The sequence below is a fragment of the Strigops habroptila genome, chromosome 11 (assembly GCF_004027225.2).
Source record: "Strigops habroptila isolate Jane chromosome 11, bStrHab1.2.pri, whole genome shotgun sequence".
Classification (NCBI taxonomy): domain Eukaryota; kingdom Metazoa; phylum Chordata; class Aves; order Psittaciformes; family Psittacidae; genus Strigops; species Strigops habroptila.
In genome coordinates, this window is record NC_046360.1 from 23,204,155 (window position 1) to 23,226,581 (window position 22,427).

Sequence of the window (22,427 nt, forward strand, 5' to 3'; positions counted from 1 at the left end):
GTCCCAGCTGATATTTAGGGGATCTGGGAGAGAAGTGAGGATAGTGAGGGATATTAAGAGTTACTGCATGAGAGGCAAGTATGAGTGAAGTTGGACTTCACCCAGCCTCTTCTTCACAAGGCAATCTGTCCCTTGCTTAGGTTCCAGCCAGGAGTTTATGCTAAAGGCTTTCTCTTTCCTCAGTGGGTATCAGAAGGTATCAGCCCTGCTATGAGCAAAGTGGAACAGCCCCAGGGTAATGGCACTGGCACACCAGTGAGAGGAATTTCGGTTCAAGTCCCAGTTTTACTTTTGGCATCCAGAGGCATTTGCTTTGCTGTGTCCCCTTTTTACCCCTGGAGGGACAGTCTTGTCTCCCAGCAGGGACTGCTCCTCCAGCACACATGGCACAGGTCTCCACAGCCACACAACCAAGGCAAGCGCAGCAGAAACAACCTCCTAATTACCAAAACCAAGCCCAAGAAAGTCATTAAAGAACAAACAACCCCTGACGACTCAAGTTTCTATTGTCCACCTTAATGCACTGTTCCCCCATCACGGGGCACACTGCTCTGTTTGCTTTCAGGGTATCACACATCTCTCCAGCTGCAGAGTTTCCCCTCTCCAACAGCTCTGCCCAGGGTGGATGGAAGAGGAAAGGCCATGCTGCCTGCCACCTCCCCCAGGGCAGCTTCTCCTGTTTTTCCAGAAGGAGCTGCTCAGTGGAGGAACCCTGCGGATTTCTCCTACTTTTGAAATTGTTTTTTCTTTCCAGCTGATGATGACCTACATAATAAGCAGGTCACTGGAACACGAGAGATGTTTTCTGAGGCAGAGGAGAAAAGCCAAGCAGTTCCCCCACTGCGCGTGCTTCTGAGGACAGAGAGAAGTGCTGTTTCCCAGGAGTCCCACTCAACAGCCTCCTTTATGCTCTTCCTGTCTGAAATCAGCAGGAGCTGCTGGGATCCTGCTGGGGACATGATCAGACCCTGAGCAGAACATCAGGCTAGTTAAGGACCAGCTCCATGGAGGACCAAGGGGAGCTTTGGGAACACAAACCCTCCTCATGTGAGCAGCAAACACGCCACATGCACAACGCTGTGAGCCGGTGCAATGGCCCAGCTGTGTGAGATTCAATCCACCAGGCAAGGCGAGTTCTCATCAAACAAGCAGCAAAGGGAAGGAAGGAGAGAGCAGGAAGATGGGAAGGGGAGAAGTTCCCATCATGATCCCTGTGATGCAACCGCTCCCAGCCAAAGGATCTGCTTGTAGCAGGTCTGCAGACCACAGGAATACGACACTAAGTCGTGCCCATCTGGAACAGTGCTCTATCTGAAAACGTGGCAGGCAAGGAGCAGGGTTAGAAAAGCTTGAACTCAATTTCTTTCTCAAGCTCTAGTTATTTCTGCTCCTTTATGGGGAGCATTCCTAAAGGCTTGCTACAATAAAGTAGAAATTGGAAATGAGAAGGATTTGAGTAGCCAAGAGAAGTACTCTGGGATAGCTCCTCAGCATCAGTATGGTTTAAGGCATGGAGGCACAGAACTGGACTATCTCAAGATGTTGTCTCCAGCACCATCCTCTCTAATCTTGCAGCTGATCTCTCCCGATCTCCAGCCCCCTCTCCCAAGCAGGAGAGAACCCTGTGAAAGATGTATGCCAGCATACCTAATCCCCACAGCTCCTGGTGGGCTGCAAGAAGGAAGCAGCTAGCTGCCAACCCAGGGGTAAAGCAAGACTCTATTACCATCTGACGGTAACGCGATCCTGCCTGGGGCTCACAGTCAGTCCCAGAGGGATATACGGAGTGAGTAACCAGAGTAGACATGGGTAAGAAGCTCTCTCAAACAGCCTTGTGGCTCAGAGAGCTCCAGTAACAATAGTGCAAGCCTGGTAACTAGGTCACAGTTATGATCCTTACTTAATCCAGAAGAGACCCCATCTGCCATGGCAAACATGACAGATAAGGTAGCTCAGTAAGCCCAGAAGCAGGCCAGGGGTAATGCCAGATCCCAGCCTAGCCCAGCCTGCTCTCTGTCAAGCTTTTAGTCAGCAAACACACCAGTTTCTCCCCACCTTCTCCTCCGAGGTGTCCACAGCCTGTTGACTAGCCACTGCCCAGACTGACATAAACCATGAAACAGGAGAGAGCAACACCCCAAGGGTAGACAGACATGAGGCTCCAGCAGAGCAGTGGCACCAAATCCTGCTGGCAGCTGAGCCCCAGCTCCCTGCACTGTGCTTCACCTGCAACCCTGCTCTTCTGCCCCACAGCCCTCTGTGTTGGGGTGTGCTACCCAACTCACTTCTTCCCCTGACACCTCTGGGAGAAGCTACCAGCTCCTCCTCATGCACTGCCTCAGCTTGCACAGAGGGTACATTAACGTCCTGGGCTGACAGTCACAGCCCTGAGACACGGTGCTGCAAAGGGGCATCAAGGCCAGTGGAGAAAAGGGCCTGACACTGCAGCTGAAGTCAGGAGACGTTGTGTGCCAGCAGGACCAGGTTGGTCACTTGGCAAAGACCTGTCCCTGACCATGGCACCAGAGAGCCCATCTTGTCAGCAGGGTGGCAGAGACCGGCTGAGGGCAAGGATGCCTGGGAGAAGAGTCTAGGTGCATATGATCTGCCCTGGTCTTTACAGCTAGCTGTGGTTTGCATCTACACATGATCCCTATGAATGTCTTCAGCTGCTTAAATCCACTGGTGACAGGGAGATAAGCTGAGATAATGCTGATTGAGTTTTCTAGCCCCACTTCTGCCACCTGAGCAATTAAAAAGCAGCCACCATCAGCAAAGATGGCAAAACCTAACAGGGCTTCACGCAACAGGAGCATTAAAAATAGCTGTTTTGAAGGAGGGAGGTGTGACTAATAAGCCCTAAACTGACAATTCTTGGGAGATGGGGGCAGCTTTGTACTAAAGCCATGTCTCCAGGGACCCTGATTAAAATGTCACTTGTGCTCACTACCACCCCCAAAGGCATTGTGTTCAGCAACATGCACAACTGACAGCACACCAGGGAACAGACAAGACTCCACACAATTAAACCAGAATAAGTAGCAAGGAGAAAAGCTGCCAAGTAAACATAAACCAGTATTTCTACCTGAGGAAGCTTTGAATAGCAGAGCAATCAAATTCCAGGCACCATCAGCACACCCATCCAAGTGCAGCTGGGTGAGGAACTGCACTAGTACAAGATCACTCCATGAAAACTAGGTCACTGGCTATCAAGCCCAAGAGACAGGGCAAGGACTTTGGAAAGGATGTACTGAAATCACTTCTTCAAATCAAAACACAAGCTTAGGAAGCAGCTCTAGTTTATTTGCTCTTGTAACTGGAGCTTTAAATCTCAATTACTTGCTCAAAATCTCATTGTCCTTCATGGTAAATAATCTTGACAGGTTTTTTGCTGAGGAGGAGACATGAAGGTTTGGGAATCAAACTGAAGCAAACACAGGAGAAGTTATCACCTTCCTCAGACAGTAGTACAGAGAGCACAGGTAGTGCACAGCAATCTGTGGTCCCAAAGGCTCATGAGGGAAACCAGAGCTTCACTTGCCCACAGAAGAGCAGCACACTTGTTTGCTGTGCCAAGCACCAGCCTCCTCTCTCCCTCCTCCAACCAAAGTGCAAGACCAGGCACCACAAGCCATCAAGATCCTTCTGGATTTCAGCACGAGCTGGCACAAGGATCCAGAGGGTTTGCACACCTTCACATCCTAGAGTTGCTGGCTCCTGTTTTGTGGCTGACGAGGTGGTTCCTCCCCTCTCAGGTGTGCCACCCTCCACCACAGGCTCTTATTCTTGCTGCAGGTTGGACAGAATGAATATCTGCTTCCTATCTTAGAGCCTGGCCTGTAAGCTTGTGTTGCTCAGCATGACATCTCTTCCCAAAACTGCTTCTTCTAAGAGATTGCTCAGCACACTCTATGAGAGGCAGAAGAATTAACCTTTAAGCAGCCAGTGGGCTGGGGAAAAGGCTGAAGGGCAACCCAACCACCTCTCTACTTGTTAAACACTGAAATGATCCATGCCAGCTCTAAGTGCAGACTTCAAAGTGCCAAACAACTGAAACACAAAACTGCCATCAAGGCTTTTGGGGAAACAGTTCAGCCGTTGCTTGAACCTGAGCATCCCAGCAATAGCCTTGTGCAGTGGAGTTAATCTGGAAGCTTGCTGCTACTATTGATGGCTGGAGAGAAACAGTTCCACTTCACTCCAAATTACTTCTTTACCTCCCCATGTAGAGCCACCACCCCTCCACACCATATTCTCACACGGCTTGGTACTTTCTCCCTATGTGATCAATCATCCCTTACCAGTGCTAAGAGGGGTTGGCTCAGGAGAGGGCTCCTGTCCTAATGTTGATTTTTTAAGGGTTTTTTTAATGAACACATTATCAAATTTCACACTGGAAACAAGATGCAACTTTGGGAGAACAAGAAATATGAATTGCTTTTTCACATTAGAACTTTGAAGCAGAGACTTGTCATTAGAGGTCTTTAAAATCAATATTGGAAGTATTTAAAAGAACCCCAACCATCACAACTGCACTCTAGTTCTCCTCGGAGTTTGGGGGATGGCTGCAGGAAGTTTGGGGCAAGTCTGAAGAGACTAGATTTTCTAATGTATATAAATGTTCCATAACATGAGCAGAGCTCTACATAAAACCGCAACACACAGGTCAATCCCATGAGCCATCTCTAATACTAAGCCAGCAACAACCCTCTATTCCCCTTTGGTTTGCTCTTACAATCAATTCAGCATGAGAAACTAGGCACGGAAGAGGATGACTTGACCTCAAGTTTGTACTTTTGCCATTTCAGTCTTAATTTCTCAGCTGATCCCTTTCAACTTTTTTGTTATGCAATGTTTGCACTTTCATCTCTTTCTAGGACATTCCTTAGAATCAGCTTTTATCACCTTTGCCCTGGGCTGGGCCAATGCGCATTTCCAGAAGCAAGCACATGCATCTTGCCTCATTAAGTGGAGGAATTCCTGATTAAGTGGAGGAATTCCTGAAAAGAAGACTCCAGGTTAGAGACTCCAGGTTCTTTACCACATTTCCTGGTGATACAAGAGCAACACGTCTTCCAACCATTACCATCACCCCAAGACAGCACCTGATAAGACTAGGTTTGCTCAGCACACCCAGTCAGAGACAACTTGCTCCTTTGAGCCCCCTAACCCTGCAGTTCTCAGCTGGAATGGTGTTCAAAGCAGCTGCAGCACCACCAGATCAAATAAACTATGTGCAGAAAAGGGTGCCAGCGGGGTCACAGCACCCCAAGAAACCTCCCATCCCAGCTGCCCTGCCTGATACTCACTAGTTCTCCTCCTGGTACCGCCTGTGCTGCTTGGCAGGCAGAGTGGCCCAGGAGCCTTGAAAGTAGAGCCCAGAGCTTTGCGTGACTTGGGCTGTTTGTAAGGCAGAGCAAACAGAGCCCTTGCCAGGGTTTTGAAGAGTTCAGTACAAACGCAAACAGGGAATGGAAGCCCTGTACACTCCAATAACTATAACATGTCACAAAGTTTCTCTGGGCTGCAGCTCCCAAGTTCAGATTTGGAGATACGACGTGCTAATTTCCGCCCTTAATGTTTCAGCACTGGCCCCTTCTTCCCTATTGCTGACACTCTGACTTTAACACCTTATCACCACCCTCTAACTTTATCTATAATCTTTAGAGCATGGGCAGGAATAATACATCTTGCACCTCAAAGGTTAAGCAACAAGAACTATTGCAAAACAGCACAGCAACCCCCATGGGCAGAACACACCAACTTACACTGGGAGATGGAAAGATGTGTGGAGGAAGGAGCTGGACACCAAAGAGCTGTAGCTCATCCTTCCAGCTTTCTCCTGCGGCACACAGGCTGGGTGTTACACAGACTCTCCTCCCACAGACAGGAGTGGGTTTGGCTCTGTGATGTTTCATATCCCCTGTTACCACACGCTTTCCTGCTATTTTCATGCCTGGAACATCTCCACTTGCAACGTGAGGCATCCTTCTGCTCTCTACTGCTTGCCTGCTTCCCTCTCAACCCTTTGGATTGTTTCTTTCAAAGAGGTAATTCTAACTGACTGTACAACTATAGCAGCATAATATTAACTATAACAACTAATTCTTTAACTATAGTTTCCCTGACCATTGATGGAAACAATAAAAGGTGAAAACTGCTTTACACTTCCTTCTGTTGCTTGCTTTCTCCAAGAAAGTCCTTAAGACTGTCTCAAGAACAGCAATATCTAATACTATAGAATAGCTGGATAAGAAGAAAAGCCACTCAGGTAAAAGAAGAGTTCTGTTGCCTCACTGGGTACTCGTTCATGGGATAACACCCACACAGGAACTCCCAGCTTAGGTCTAGTCAGGAAGGGGATTTTCCTCCACCTTCTTATGTCATCAGCAGGTATTTCATTCTGAAATGCTTCTGCTTCTCCTTACTTCACTGGAACATCTTGCAATCCTTGCAGAGGAAATTAAAATACTGGATGCATAAAAGAATAAGCCTTTGCTGAAACAAACCACAACAACCAGCTTTGCTTGTAGGGGTACTGTACCTGTGACAGACATTTTAAGGTGACAGCCTTTTGAAATCCCATCATTTTCACCTGCCCAAAATAGATCAGAGACTATTAGGACTTCACAGGATGCCTTTATCCCTATCTCCAGGCTGAAAAGGCAATCTTATTTGTATTGCTACACCTGGGAAAAGAAAGGTAGCACGTACATCTGCAGGGAATACTGATTAAAAACCTGTCTAGTGAGGGAATGTCCATTTGACAAACAAAACTACATCAATTTATACAAAGGATTTAACTTACTGTGTCACATTGAGGCTGGGGTGACTGGGGAGGAGTGAGGGCACTTGAATATGCTACTGACTTGTACACTGTCTGAGATGGGCCACGTATTCCTGGCCCAAGGACAGGTATTCAAGTCAGAGAGACGATTTTTTTGTCATGGTTTAACCCCAGTAGGCAGCTAATCCCCACAGAGCCACTCTCTCGCTCCGCCCCAGTAGGATGGGGGAAAGAATCAGAAGGGTAAAAGTGAGAAAACTTGCGGCTTGAGATAGAGATATTTAATCATTTAAAAAAAGGGGGGGGGGAACACACAACAAAGAGATGAAAAACAAACCACCAAACCCAAGAAAAACAAGTGATGTAAAAGAAAACAATTGCTCACCACCAGCTGACAAATGCCCAACCAGTCCCTGAGTATCAGCAGCCCCAGCCAACTTCCACCCTCCAGTTTTGTCGCTGAGTTTGATGTCACTTGGTGGGGGATATCCCTTTCGTCACTCAGGGTTGTCCCCCCCCAAATTCTCATGCACCCCCTGCTTGCTGGCAGGGCAGTGTGAGAAACAGCAAAGCCCCTGACACTATGCAAGCACTGCTCAGCAATGACTAAAGCATCCCTGTGTCATCAACACTATTTTCATCCCAAATCCAAAACACAGCCCCATACAAGCGCCTCTGAAGAAAATTAACTCCACCTCAACCAAAACCAGAACATTTTTACAGTGTAAGAGGGAGAGAACATGGTGTGCCCTTAATTTCTGCTTGACATGTCCTAACATTGACATACCTTTAAAAGCCCATAGGAGCCCATAGGCTCCAGTTCAGCACTTTTCACCCCTGTGTGCCTATTTCTTGTTTTCAAGGACTTTTACAATCCTGCCTCTGCTCTGACTTCCACCTTCCTGCTAATGCCCATGCTAATGCAGCATTAAGTGCTCACTAGAGCTACCTTGTGTAGCAAAGATGCTTTACTATATGCATGTGACTTGGGTGTCTCTATCTGGGCCTGGAAGATTTACATTCAGATGAAGAAGAGACACCCACTTCTTTCTCTCCTCTGTCAGCTGTCTTGCCTATACAGAGAGGAGCAGGCTATCTATTTAATTCCTTTCTGGCAACTCCAGTTTACAGAGAGCTATAGAGAGCTTTGACCAGAGCTGCGTCCTTTCCTCACCCTCTCTCACCTTCATACAGGAAGTGCTCAGATTTACTTTTTCTAAGGTACTTCTGCTCTCTGCTGACTATGTAGAGAGTTTAAGCTCCTAAATTGGGCATAGAAGATGGTGTCTTTGCGTGAGTAGCTAATGAGAAGAAATGAAGGCTGACATACGCAAGCAAAATGACAGTCTGAAGCTCAGCAATAATCCTAACTAAAAATATACTGGTTCCAGTCTACTGGTTCTTTGTAAGAGGAGGAGGAGAACTGTGTGAGAGAGGAGCAAACAAGGGTGTGAATGCAAATCACTGCAAGTGCAGCAAAGCGCACAGTAGCTGGAAGGATTCGTGTATCATTTCCTGCCATGTGCTACACAAAGCAAAACAAACTCGAGGACGCAAGATGAAAAAAAGACTATTGTGTGATTTTCCACATCTGAAGCAACTGGAAGGATGTCAGGGAGATATTCTGGAATTAAGGTAAACCACTCCTGGATGTGTTAATCAGATGGGCTGTAAGACCACAGCAGCCCCAGTGTGGGACTGGTGCCTTTCAGCAGAAGGGCAGGGTACCTTGTATGAGGGTGGCAACAGCTTCTGCTGTCCGGACTAAGCATGAGTCATGCCCCTGTAATGGGACTTTGCCAAGAGACCAAATTCCTCTGCATCAACGAGCAGCACCTGAGGTCTTGCAGAGGGGCAAAAGTGTCCTGACCTAACACCCTTGTGGGGACCCCCACCAGCAGGTCTTGGATTTGAAAGGATATCCATTACACTGGGGAGAAAAAACAACTCGGTGCTTGTTTGTATGAGATGAGTAAGAAGCTTGCCTTGCCTGAGCCTGTGGAACAGGGGAGCTGCTCGGTCACTCTGCAGCAGGTCACCTATGCCTCAGCATTCAGCAGCTCTTCCAGATTGGTCAACTCTGTGTCGATTAGAGGGTCCTATAAAGAAATGAGATTTCCTGTTCTGTCATGTAAAGAGAACACTGGCTCCAAATGAGGAAAATCTGCTAAAGAAATTCAGCATGGGAAGAATTCTCACTATGCAGCTACTATCACATGCCTTGAATTTTGCCTTAAAAGGTAAACTAAGTTCTCTCTAAGAAGACCGGAGGTGGAAGTTCTCAGATCTAAGCCTGGAATTTGAGTCTGGATTAAATCCAGATGTCAGGATCACATCCACTCCCTTGGAAAATTCAGATCTCAATATAGACAATGGCTTGTGCATGGGGAGGGGGAACTGTTTTTCTGGCTCGTCCTCTCATGACATTGACTGTGTGTGGGAAAATACGTGCAGTTCTGACTTCAGAAGTGGGCAAAAGGGACTAAATATTGCTAATGGCATGGTTATATATGTTAATTTTTGACTCTTGCTTTTCTGCTGAAGAAAATGCTCTCTTAAAAGCATAAAATTCATTAAAATTCCATGAAAGGAGCTAACTGCTGATGGACATGAGGCTAAATAAAGGCTACAAACCTGTGAATCAAGTTCTGTTTCAAGGAATATTGGGCAAAACATTCTTGAAAGAAGAGGGATGAGAGGGAAGCATTAAAGGTAACTTACATCTGAGCCTATATGGTGAACTGGTAAAATGGGAAGAGACCATCTTCACCAGCAACCCTTCAGAGACATATGCAGAAATCAGTATGGCCCTGGGGCAGGACATTTTTTTCCCCCCTGTTTCCATTGCTATATGGCACTTTCTATGGCTTCTCATCCACCTCCCAAATGGCTGGAATGTAACCTTTTTTTCCCCTTTCTACTTACTTAGCAAAGACTTGGACAAATCTTCAGAATGGAATGGGCTTTAGAAAACTAAAATCAGCAGAGGCTCCCAGGGTAGTTGAGTCTTCCCTTCCCTTCAGTGGCCCTGAAAGGCCACCACAACACACAGGCCTTTCAGGCAGCTCAAGCTTCCTCTGCTGAGTCTATCTGGCACACAGCATCTCAGGTACCAGTCTCCAAACACTGTTCCAAAACACAGTGACAGTTAGGAACTACCCACCATCCAAGCTAAACTTGGATGATCCAGCTGAGTAAATCTGTTCTCACACAATGCTATCCCCTCAGCTTAAATCTTCTTTATTACATGCTACTCTGCCCTTACCATACTGCCAGGCAGTCATTGCTTCTCCGTTGCCCACTGTACCTGCCATCTCTCTCCAGACAAGGCAAGCCTGGTCTCTCTCAGGACAGGCTCCCTCCTCCCCCTTGGGCTGCTAAAGTGCTGTCCCTGGTCACAGTCTGAAGTCCTCCTTCTGCACAGTGTGGCAAACAGCATTTGCATGGCACTTCATGCCACTTTCTCCTGAGCCCTGCAGGATGATGGTAATACATTGCCACAATTAACATCCTTAAATACCATTTAATTAACCCACTGAAGCCCTAAGAAATTTTAATTAATGGCAGCTTTATTAGTATTTACTTCACCTTCAGCATGTAAACTGTGGCAGTATTTCCAAAGGGAGGAAAATGGCAGAGCAGACAAGACACCCTTTTCCCCTGACTTTTCCCCCGCTCTGTTGGTCCCAGAGCTCAGAGCTATCTCAGTGCACTGACAAGGACATGTTCCTCCGGCAGCATTCCAAGATGAGGGTCAAGTTAATGTCACTCCGTTGCTCTTTAGCTCTGCGCAATTCCTGTCTTGTACAAGGTTAAATAAATTCACCCAAATCAAGCTCTGAAGAAGTGTTACTGCAGTGTCCGATTGACAGCACAGATTGTAGGGAAGTCTGACAGGAAAGCTGAGAGTTAGCTCCACTTGGGAGATCTCCTTATCGTAGCCAAGGTCGCTGTGTCTCAGCTGCCAACCTTGAATGACGTTTGTGCAGAAAGCAGATGCTCCTCAGGCTTTAGACTCCACATGCACTTCTGAATACAGAACCAGGAGTTTCTGAATTCCAGCACCAGAGTAGACTAATGTACCTCATCCCTCACCCTTGCAATGTGGTGAAATGCTGATGTTATCAGGATAAAAAAGGATTATCAGATTTTTGTGGGATGGAACCTGCTGTGGCAGGTGTCAATGCAGATAAACTCTGCAGCTTGTTGCAGTGCAAATAATGCTGGCAGAGCACAGCAGCTTTCTCTGGTGCCTCTTGCCACAAAACATGTATTCCCTCTGTCTCTCTCCAGTTAAGTACCATGGCCAATTAATAGGAGAAGAACAGGAGAAAGAAAAAATACTATCAACATACTATAAATCAAACATACGAGACTTGATTTCTGTTGTTAAAACTGAGCTTAATCAGCACTGGAGTGATCTCTTAGGTTCAGACACATTAACTCTCTGCTCTAAGGACACTTGTCAGGTATCCGCATGGTAGAATGTCACAGTGTTTCCTCATTTTTTAAACTAACTGATGCGATACAAAGCTTCAGGGTAGGGAGTCAAATGCTGATAGTCAGGGGAAGAGGGACAGCAGTAACCTGAAGCATCATGGATTTTTTAACATCAAGTGCTAATTAAGCATTATATAAGTATGTAAATACTTGAGGCATGTAACACTAACTGAAAGCCAGTGGTAAAACCAGCACTTTTCCGGAGCTAACTGAACCAATAATTTGAAGCACTGCCCTGGTTTTGTCAAATGACCAAGACTCTTCCTATCCTAACTGCTCTACAGGCTCAGGGCAAATACCACAGCCTTAGTTTAATCATTTATTTACAGAACAAACTGAAATTTAGTGGAAGGTGTCCCTGCCTGTGGTAGGGGCTTGGAACTACATGATCTTTAAGATCCCTTCCAACCCAAACCACTCTGTGATTCTATATCCAGTTTAATGATGCCCACGGATGAAAGGCTGTTTCTTAATGGTAACTTCTGCATTACATTGCTGGAATAATGAGTTGAATTGTTTAAGATCTAAGCATCAAGACTTCTTATACAATGCTGTCTTTAATTCCTAATAAGCAAGTAGCAAACTGTGTTTAAAAACCACCTAGCCCTAGTAACCCCCAAATCCCACACCCTACCTTGTAAAGCTCTGCTACTTCTTCAGGGCCCCATGAGGAGTACGTGAGGGCAGAACTCTGTCCCATTTCCTACCTCAGAGCTTAGTAACACACCGGAGGTGACAGTGAGTCTGCCATGTGGCTCTGGTTTAAGATTGCCTCCTCTTGAGCTACTCAGATCACGAAGTTTACAAACTGCAACCAGCATTCTCAAAGTGAGCGATGGAGAAAGGAGGGTCAGGCAAACATCCTGCTAGTGTCACCCCTGCCCTCCCACAGAAGTAACCTAAAGATTAATTTGCAACATGTAAATACTGACCAACACTTTCAAAGTGGCTTTGATATCCAAGCTCAAGTTCAGCAGCCACAAACCTACGTAGGTTTTGTACTTCCCCACTCACTCATTCACCCTAGTGAGCACCTTCTAGTAACTACATGTTGTGACTATGTGCAAGACATGAGTCAAGCAAGAGCGAGCTGTAAAAGAGCTCTCCTCAAAACTCTGTACTTGTTACAAAAACCGCTCTTGCCATGAAGTGCCCAAGCTGGCTCTCGGCTGGCTGAGGGATGTGAGGCTGAGAGGCAGTACTCTGCCAAATCCTGTCTGCTGTGAAATCATTGTTTCGCAAGCTGAGGAAGAAAATGCGTTGTCATGTTTCTTCTCCTTTCTTTCCACACCTCAGCAGTTAGTATATGCTTACAGGAATTAGCACTCCTGCAGCTCGGATGGCCAGGTTCATAAGGAGCTCCTTTTATCATAACCCACCTGCAAATATTCCTTTAAACAAATTAACTGCCATGTCCATTGTAAGCCAGAGGATGCAGGATACAATTTTACTTGCTGCTGTTATTCACACAGGAGTCTTGTTTATCTTCAAAACCCAGGCAATGGCACCACGCTTCAAAAGCGCAGTGGTGAAAGTCTGAGCATCACCGACAGCGAAACTGTTACGTTCATAACAGCTGCAGGCAAAGTGAGAGGGGTTCAGGACCCCACCACCCCCAGTGAGACTAGCGCTGCTTTCTGAGCCCCTGTGTGGACTCCATGGGGAAGTAGAGGTGCACGTTTAGGAAGAAAATACACAAGATGTGTTTGAGCAGCACTGGGTTTCCCCACTCAGCTGACTCAGAGCTTTGTTATTTTCCCACAAACAGGCGCACCGGGGCCCCCCAAACCCACGGTCCTGGGGTACGGAACGCCAGTACTTCTGGGAAACAAGCATTGCATTGCCTGGGGCAAAGAGGGAACCCAGAGCAGGAAAACTACCGCCTCTTCTTCCCATGTGGGCCATGCCCCCCTTGTGGGATATCGCCTCGCAGCCCCTGGGCCGGCTGCCCCCTCTATCCACAGCAGCCGTTCGGGCTCCCTCACAGCACCTCTGTCTCCTCACATCTGCCCGGGAGCCGCCCGGAGACCCTCCATCTCCTCAGGGCGCTCCAAAAGCAGCCCAAGGCCCCACCATCTCCTCAGGGCGCCCCGAGGGCAGCCCAAGGCCCCTACGCCTCCTCACGGCGCCCCGAGGGCAGCCCAAGGCCCCTCCATCTCCTCACGGCGCGCCGGGGGCAGCCCCTTCCCCACGCACCCCCGCGGAGCGCCCCCCTCCCGTCCAGACCCGCCTGCGCTCCCTCACGGTCCGTCACGCGCCTGCGCCGTGCGGCGCCAGCACCGCGGCAATGCGCATGCGCGGCGCCGGGCGGGGCTATATAAGCGGCGGCGGCGCGGGCCGGCTCCAGGAGTGCTGACCGGGTTCGGTCTGTCCCTTACCGATAGCGGTTGACGTCACGTCCGGTGTCCCGTACAGCGGCAGCGATGGAGGCGGTGGTGCGGCGCTGCCCGTTCCTGGCCCGCGTCTCTCAGGCCTTCCTGCAGAAAGCCGGGCCCTCCCTGCTCCTGTACGCACAGCACTGCCCCCGCATGATGGAGGCGGCCCCCCGCGCCCTGGCCACGTCCGCCGCCCGCGGGCAGCAGGCGGAGGAGGAGACCCCCGCGGCCCGCAGGGGTGAGTATGGCTCCGGGACGGGGAGCAGCAGCGCCGGGAGCCGGGCCGCTCCTCAGGGCGCGCAGCGGGTCACCGGGCAGGGTCACGGTAGCTGTAGCAGGGAGCTCCCCAGGGGACACAGTAGTCACCTCTAAGGCAAAATAAATATAGACAGTGTGTGTCGTAGGAGAGAGGTTCTGGAATGGGCAGCTTCGGGATAAGGGCTGGTTAAGCCTGTGAATGACTGTGATAATTAAGCATGGACATGGTATAAATCGGAGACTTGCCCGTTAGTATGCCCTGTGGTGAGCTGTGGTTAGGGATCTGTGATCCTGGATCACTGAGCTGGGGTTTCTCATGCTCAAGCAGCTCTTTATCCCACCCGCTAACATTCCTTGTGGGATTCTTCCTCTAGCACTCGGAAGAAGCAGGGGCTTGCAGCAGAGGAAGGACTGGTGGCTGAAAATGGCTGAATTCCTCAAAAGAAGGTCTTCCTTCTGGGAAGGAAGGAGAGAGGATTTTTTCCCCTCAAAGGGTACAGTGCTACATCTAGCATCTTAACTCAGGTGCCCTCAGGTGTTACTGGGATTTTGTGCTTGTATAAATAAAATTACATGCTTGGTTAAGTAGTTCTGAATGGCTTGGGCCAAGTTAATTACAAAGGTAATGGGTAAAAAAGCTTAAGTCAGTGTATTAAAATGATGACACTAAACTGCTTTCCTTCCTCCACCCCACTTCAGAGGCCAAAAACACCAAAGAGGTGGCCCAGCAGAATACAGATGGAGCCCAGCCACCCACTGGCCACCCTGCTGCTGGTACTAGCCAGGGCTCTGCTACCAAATGCCCATTCCTGGCAGCTCAGATGAATCACAAGAACAGTAATGTTTTCTGCAAAGCCAGCCTCGAGCTCCAGGAGGATGTGCAGGACATGCAGGTGGACAGGAAAGGTATGTATTCTGTGCACCGAAGCATTGGTTCCTTGTGAGCTTTCTGCGCCTGACTTTACTCTGGGGTATGCCAAGTCTGACAGTCACCACTTAAATTATGCAGGTAGGATTATGGGAGACTGCACTGAAAAGCTGTTGGAGAATGTAGGTGTTAATGTCATACCTGCAACATTGTGCAGTGTTTCCCTGGGTGGTTTTGGTGCGGGAGTACCATATGCTGCATTTTGACATGCTGGCTCTAAATGTGTGAATCAAACTGTTACTCTTGCACCCAAAGCTCATGGCTTTGGAACTTACAATCTTGGGTTACAGCCTAATAGAAACAGAAGCATTCACCCAAAGCAGGTGCTTAGAACTGAAGAGAGCTTTACCAGTGTGCTGGTATAGACAAAGATGGTATATCCAGAGACAGAAGAAACTGGGTTGAGGTACTAGGCAAGCACCAGCACAGATCCAAGCTGGAGACTAAGTACATGGGTTGGGGTGTTTTGTTTATGGAACTAAAGGGTGTTGGCTGGCTTGCAGTCCTGACATGGAAGGGCTGTCCTTCAAAGGAAGGAACTTCTCACTGGTGTCTGTAAAGCCTTGCCATCTGTCTCAGGAAGCTTATTTTACTTTTCTGTTTGTTTTCTGTGGCATAGTTTTAAAAAAATCTGTGCTAATTGAATACTAGGAACAAAAAGGAAGACAAGAACTGTGCCTTTGGTTAGGTGTATACCAACTCTTTCAGATAAATGCTGTAGCTGTATAAAGTGGTTTTCTGAGTCATGATGATCCAAATGTGTTGGTTCAACACAAGGAAATTGCATCTTGTGTTGTCATTGATCAGCAAAGCTTTCCTTTTGTCTTGTACAATGCAAAATTGTAAGCAAATAAAATAGTTGATCCTAAGAAGGGCATGTGGATTCAAGCACATGCTTCCTAAAGAAATTAAGAGTTAGTTAAAATATTTGCTTTGCTGAACTCCCTTCACTTTGTTTCAAACTCAATAAGCTCACCAGAACTTATTATAATGTCTGTAGGTACAGAATTTGCCAAAATACCAACTGCTTCCACAGTGAGGAACACCAAGACTGAGGGAGAAGAGCAGAGTGGCTTGCTCAAGAAGTTTAAGGATATTGTCTTGAAACAAAGACCTGAAAGCGTGTCTCATCTGCTTCAGGATAACTTGCCAAAATGTAAGATTGTCTAGCAAAGCCCCCGCAGGCCTGGTCTCCTGTGATTATTTCCTGTGTGCTTAAGCCTCTGTCTTATTTCAGCCGTATCCACCTTCCAGTATGATCAGTTCTTTGAGAAAAAGATAGATGAAAAGAAGAAGGATCACACCTACCGAGTGTTCAAAACAGTGAACCGAAAGGCACAGATCTTTCCCATGGCAGATGACTACACTGATTCTCTGATCACCAAAAAAGAGGTGTCTGTCTGGTGCAGCAATGATTACCTGGGGATGAGTCGTCACCCTCGTGTGTGTGGCGCAGTTATGTGAGTAGTGCCGTGTTCCAAGAGGCAGTTTCAAGCTATGTTGTCCTGCAGAATTGATTAGTGTGCTACATAAGCTACTTCTGATAAAATTCTTGGTATAAAATTCAGCTTGCCCTCTTCTTTTGAGCTGGGGTAGGTAACTTGGTAACTAGCTCAAGGGCTGCAGTGTACCTGTCAGTCACCTAGCTCCGTGGATTTTCCTTAAAGCCCCCAAATGTTACCAGATACAGTGGGTGGTATATTGCAGTTGTATATCAATCAGTGGTAATTGGTTGCTTAGCTTATTGGATTGCTGAGTTGTGCAGGTTGCTCAAACCCAACAGCTGCTTTTTGCAATCAGTTCGTTTTAGAACAATACCTCATTACTAGAATGTTTTCAGCAATGATCCTTGATTCATCTGTGTGTCACACAGTAACACTAATGCCTTTCTTTGGGCCCTCTGCAGGGATACACTGAAACAACATGGTGCTGGAGCAGGAGGCACAAGAAATATTTCAGGAACGAGTAAATTTCATGTTGATTTGGAAAAAGAACTAGCTGATCTTCATGGAAAAGATGCAGCACTGTTATTCTCGTCATGCTTTGTAGCCAATGACTCCACTCTCTTCACTCTAGCTAAAATGCTGCCAGGTGAGATCTCAGACTGCACCCCCTATTTACCACAAACACAACCTTACCCTAAGCAGTTGGGAGTACATTTTAGAAAAGGCTACTCAAAGTAAGGGTTCATCCTACTTGATCAGCAAAGTTTTGTTTTTTTAATGCTATATTCAAATTGTTCAACTTCTGCAAATCGTAGTTGCAGCCTATTGAGACTGAGAGCTAGGAACTGCAGGAGGAATTAGACAAAAAGCAGGGGTTTCTGCTCTTACATTTAAAATCCACCTGAAAGTGAGGCACCAGGAACTTGGTGTCCTCACACCTGTGGGTGTGAACCTCCCTCTCTAACTTCAGAAGTTAGGAGAGTTAGGTAAAAATATTAAGAACTTGGAAAAACCCTTCTGTAATTACTTCAACTCAAGTTTGTGTTAGTTTAAATACCTAAAATAATATTCTTGCTTCATGATCTGTAACTTGCTTTCTTTATCAGGAGCATTACTTTCTAGAACATGCGACCCTTGCTGCCTGAACACTCCCCATACATAAAGCAATGCTGGGAATCAGATAATGCTTTCTATAGTTAAAGTGTAACTGGGCTGTTTCCTCAGGCTGTGAGATCTACTCTGATGCTGGAAACCATGCCTCCATGATCCAGGGGATCCGGAACAGCAGGGTGCCAAAACACATATTTCGCCATAATGATGTTGACCATCTCCAAGAACTATTGAAGAAGTCTGATCCATCTACCCCAAAAATTGTTGCATTCGAAACTGTTCACTCAATGGATGGTAAGTTGACATCAAACCCTTCTTTCCCCTTCCAGCGCAGTTAGTGCTCAAATCATCTGTATTCTATGTCTAAAAGTGTGTAGTGCTTTAAGGGTTTCCATGAAGATAGTCTTCTGAAATGCCTCATGTTTGGGGGTACTTCTGGTATTTATCCAAGCTGAGTACAGGGAATCCTAAACTGCCAGTCACTGCTTTGGCTCCTAGGTGCAGTCTGTCCTCTGGAAGAGCTGTGTGATGTGGCCCATGAGCATGGAGCAATCACTTTTGTGGATGAAGTGCATGCTGTGGGGTTGTATGGATCTCGAGGCGGTGGTATAGGAGACCGGGACGGAATCATGCACAAGATGGACATCATCTCTGGAACGCTTGGTATGGCACTTTTACAGAAGCTAAGGCAGCAAAGCTTCTGAGCAGCTAAATTAAGTGGATTAATTCAAAATCAGCCTATTCAAATCAACTTGCTAAGGGCTGTTGGGGGCTAGAATTTTTCAAGCCCAAAACGGATTTAAGTGTGCCCCGCAGTTTGAAAAGCTTGTGTTAAGCTACTTACACTGCCTTACAGATCAGTTAAGGTAGCATTGTCTTTTTTTTACTTCAAACTAGCAAAAAGTCCTTTGGTGGCATGTTATACAACTCAAGAATAAATTCAGGTGAGAATGCTAGTAGGGTAGTACTCTATATTTAGTAATACATAGTTCTTTTATGTGAAATGGAGTGCTCCTAATCTAGAAACCCGAGATGGGGAGTTATGTAAAGAGATTTGGCAGGAACTGAAGCAACTGCCATTATCCGAGTATAATGCAGGCTTAGGAGTAAGTTTACTGCTGCAAACAGGAAAGTTGTTGAAACAACTTTCAAAACACAAATAAAATTTACTAGGAAAGTTCAGGGCTTTAAAACCTACAGTCTTGGGTTACAGTCCAAAAGAAATGGAAGCACTGACCAGATACCCTAGTTCTATCTGTGGCTCTGTTCTGGTGTCTGAACATTTGGAAAAGGGGGCTGGTGTTGACCACACAATCACAGTAACAACCTTGAGTACTCCTTAGGAGCATAGGCTATTTCTAGGATCTCTGGAGCAGATTATTTTAAATCTGCTGAGAGACTTAGTGTTGATCACTTAGGGTCACTATTGAAGTCTACTCTTGATGATTTGGCTTATAAAGTCTTCCCCAAAATCAAAACTTGAGTATGAGAAAGTCTTGAACTCTCCTTGGTAATAACTAGATTTCTGTGTAATAACTAATCCCTGCGATCAGGATTGGCTTAAAACCAAAGCTGTAACATGTGCTAAGTAAATACAAGATTAGCAAGGGGGGGCTAGAATTGTGGCCTTCCATGACTACATTAAGTACATAGTCAACATAACTCTTCAAGTGAAAGGCTATAATACTTGAAGCTATTCTAATGGGTGGAAGGAATAAGCTTGGTTGCCCTCTTTTTTTTCCCCCTCAGGCAAAGCATTTGGTTGTGTAGGAGGCTACATCTCTAGTACAAGTTCTCTGATAGACACTGTTCGTTCATATGCTGCTGGCTTTATCTTCACAACGTCCCTGCCACCCATGCTCTTAGCTGGTGCCCTAGAATCTGTCCGAACCCTAAAGAGTGCAGAAGGACAAGTTCTGAGGCGCCAGCACCAACGCAACGTGAAGCTTATGAGGCAGATGCTGATGGATGCGGGGCTTCCTGTGGTGCACTGCCCCAGCCACATCATTCCAGTGAGGGTAAGTACTGTGGATGCTGTTGGCACAGGACTGTGCTGCCTGTTTTCCTGTCCATGATCACATTACCCTTTCAGGTATTAGTTACTATCATCACAAAGTTCAGACCTGTCCTAGTATTCAGCGGTGATGTGCTAGGAATCTGGCTTAAGTCGACCTCAGCCTGCTATAAATGTTGTAAAGCAGATAAAGTGTATGAAACCCACCATCAGACAGTATACAGAAAGCAAAGAAATGGGTAACAAGCTAGTAAAAATAAGCTAGTGAAAAGAAGACCATTTGATTCTTGTGGCTAGCTAAGTTGAGCTAACAGTTGTACTACCTTGTACATTTTTGGTTGATCTTGTAACCTAAAATTTCAAACTTTAGGTTGCAGATGCTGCTAAAAATACAGAGATCTGTGACAAGCTGATGAGCCAGCATAGCATCTATGTCCAAGCAATCAACTACCCGACAGTTCCCCGTGGAGAAGAGCTACTGCGTATTGCCCCTACGCCTCACCACACCCCTCAGATGATGAATTATTTTCTTGGTGAGTGGATTCGTGCTTTGCACTGCACAATGTCTTCCCACTGCTGTGGCATGCAAGTGCATACTTCTACACTTAGCCTACTTTGAGCATGATGTGTGAAGGGCAGTGCATTGCAACCTGGAGTAGAGTGTGTAAGGCCAGTGCCTGCCTGTACCCAGTTGGTTCTGTCACAGCTGCCTCTGCTGAGGCTCTGCTCATGTGTTCAAACCAACCTTTGTTTATTATGTGGGGTCTAAAGAAACCTGATGTCCTTGGCCAAGCCATGGAGCTGTCCAGGGAGAGTAGCTACTTGATCCTGTCAGAAGTGGTATGAGGATAGCTTGAGACTTATTTGCAGCCCAGTCACCTCAATTCAAGAGGTAAATTATGCCACAGTGAATTCCTGTTATCCCTCCTCACTTGCTAGGAGACTAAGTACAGACACTTCTCTTTTGCTGCTTCTCTATAAGAATTCACTGGCTTAAGCCTTGATCTTAATGAACATTTCTGTTCTGAACAGAAAAACTGCTGGCTACATGGAAAGACGTTGGTCTGGAGCTGAAGCCACATTCATCAGCTGAATGCAACTTCTGTAGAAGACCCCTACATTTTGAAGTGATGAGTGAACGGGAAAGATCCTATTTCAGTGGCATGAGCAAACTAGTATCTGTCAGTGCATGAGAGTAATGGTGTTAGTTGTACTCTTGTCTAGTTCTAGTACCCAGTCAGTAGCATTTTTTTATTTGCTTATAAGTATTTTAATCATAGTTGAAGCACTAAGCTCTGAAAATAAATTTCTAGAGCCATTATGCCAGCAGTTGTGGTTTTGTTTGCTTCTCTACTTCTGTAGGAGGAACTGAAGTGTAAATGGGTGGAAGGGCATCTGAGGAAATAAAACAGTCTACAGCTTAATGTCCTTCAGCTAAACTACTACCTTTTCAATGACTGTAAGCCAAAAGAACATCAGTAGTGTTTCCTGGTGTAATATAAGGCATGGGTTTACTTATAAAAAAAAAAAAAAAAAGAGAAAATGGGTAGTTATAGCCCCTCCTGAGCTTTTACCTGAAAGCTTTTGAAAACATGCAAGTGTAGTATTACATACACATTAAAACTTCAGCAAGGGTACGCTGCTCAAGAAATGCTGTACAGTAAGTTCACACCTATGTTTAAGAGACAGGCATTTAGAAATGGTTCCACTAGATGCATTCCCCTTTGGTGTTCAGCATGGTGCTCTCTCCTAGGAGGAAAAAATGGCTAATGTAATTTAATAAGTGGTATTTTGTGACTGCTTGAAAACTAAGGGTGGTATAGTGGCTGAGACAGGAAGGCATAGCTGCCACTGCACATGGTAGATGTACACTGCCTCTGACTGCCTGTCTCTTAATTCTGCCTGCTCTGCTCTCCAGTGCCCTTAGAGCTAAATTTCAGCGTAAAAACTGATTATCACTAAGCAGTTTAGTAATTCAGGTCTCTGATAGAAGTCATTGTAAGAGAATATCAGTAGTACTGATGGTCTGAAAACACAGGCCTCTTGCCTCATTACTGTGCTACTTAATGCGTCCAAGAACAGCAAGGGCCTGCTTTGGGCGGGGGGAGTTAATTTTGTGGGCATACATGTGTACTCAGAGGTCAGCATTAACATGAAGTCTAGAGCAAAGCTGCTTCCTTCACATACAGGCATGTCCAGTAACTGCTACAGTCTGGCTTCTACAAGTCACTCAGCTGCTACTTTTCAGGTGCTCTTGCTTTCTGGATGTAACAAGCCAACCTCCTGCCACTGCCTACTGCTGTGACACCCATGGGTATGCTGTGAAGCTCCCATTAGGGATCCATTATAGTACGACAAATAGCCACATGTTAGAGAGATAGAAACCCAAAAGTTAAAGCAAAATCAACTTTACCAAGCGAAAGCCACCAGTCATTTAAGCACAGACTGAAACATGCTGCTATACCAGGAAGACTTCTTAGAAAGGTATTTGACTTTACAAGCACTCAAACTACTCTTTAAAAGCCCTGTGCCAGTCAGTCATGTGGTTGCTGCCCCTGACACATGCAGGGGCTCTGTAGGAGGGAGGAAGCAACCCATTATCAGTCTATAGGATTAACATAAATTTAGCTCTGCTGCTAACATGGCAGTGTATGAACTGGTGTACCCAAACCCACCCCACCAGGTTATCATACGTGTGAGTAGCTGCATTGCTGAGGAGGTGGGTTAGCTTTCACATGCTGGAACATTATCCTGGTCTTACTGAGGCTAGTTCAGTGCTACTCAAGGAAAAGCACAAAGCCACACCTTGACTTCCTCGCCTTGCCACAGGCAGTTTGTGGCCTAAGACTGTGTTAATATGCATCTCTATTACAGAGCTTTTCTCATTATAGGTTATATTATTATATTATTTCTCATTATTTAGGTTACATTACTACATGAACTTGTGATATCAAGTAAAAAGCCACAGATCCTACATCAATCTCTCCTAGAACAGTGCCCCTAACACCAT

The 22,427-nt window shown here is 46.3% G+C and overlaps 1 protein-coding gene across 2 annotated transcripts; it reads left to right on the plus strand.

Moving 5' to 3' along the window:
• Positions 1–13,573: 13,573 nt before the first annotated feature.
• On the plus strand, positions 13,574–21,172 carry ALAS1 (5'-aminolevulinate synthase 1). Of its 2 annotated transcripts, XM_030502339.1 has the most exons (11): positions 13,616–13,900; positions 14,295–14,414; positions 14,620–14,826; positions 15,849–16,004; positions 16,086–16,308; positions 16,755–16,939; positions 17,518–17,697; positions 17,902–18,066; positions 19,153–19,421; positions 19,788–19,950; positions 20,450–21,172. In XM_030502339.1, exons 1-11 carry the CDS (start codon positions 13,711–13,713, stop codon positions 20,608–20,610), a joined length of 2,019 nt encoding a protein of 672 aa, XP_030358199.1. In that variant the 5' UTR covers positions 13,616–13,710; the 3' UTR covers positions 20,611–21,172. The 2 variants fall into 2 exon arrangements, with proteins under 2 accessions (XP_030358200.1, XP_030358199.1); XM_030502340.1 differs by lacking the exon at positions 14,295–14,414 and having other exon boundaries at positions 13,574–13,900.
• The last annotated feature ends 1,255 nt before the right edge of the window (positions 21,173–22,427 follow it).

Bases quoted from the DNA above. Each gene is read 5' to 3' on its own strand.
- ALAS1 (XM_030502339.1), top strand. From the start codon at position 13,711: ATGGAGGCGGTGGTGCGGCGCTGCCCGTTCCTGGCCCGCGTCTCTCAG. The intron at 14,415-14,619 runs GTACAGTGCTAC...ACCCCACTTCAG, and splicing joins GGATTTTTTCCCCTCAAAGG to AGGCCAAAAACACCAAAGAG. The intron at 16,005-16,085 runs GTAAGATTGTCT...GTCTTATTTCAG, and splicing joins TCAGGATAACTTGCCAAAAT to CCGTATCCACCTTCCAGTAT.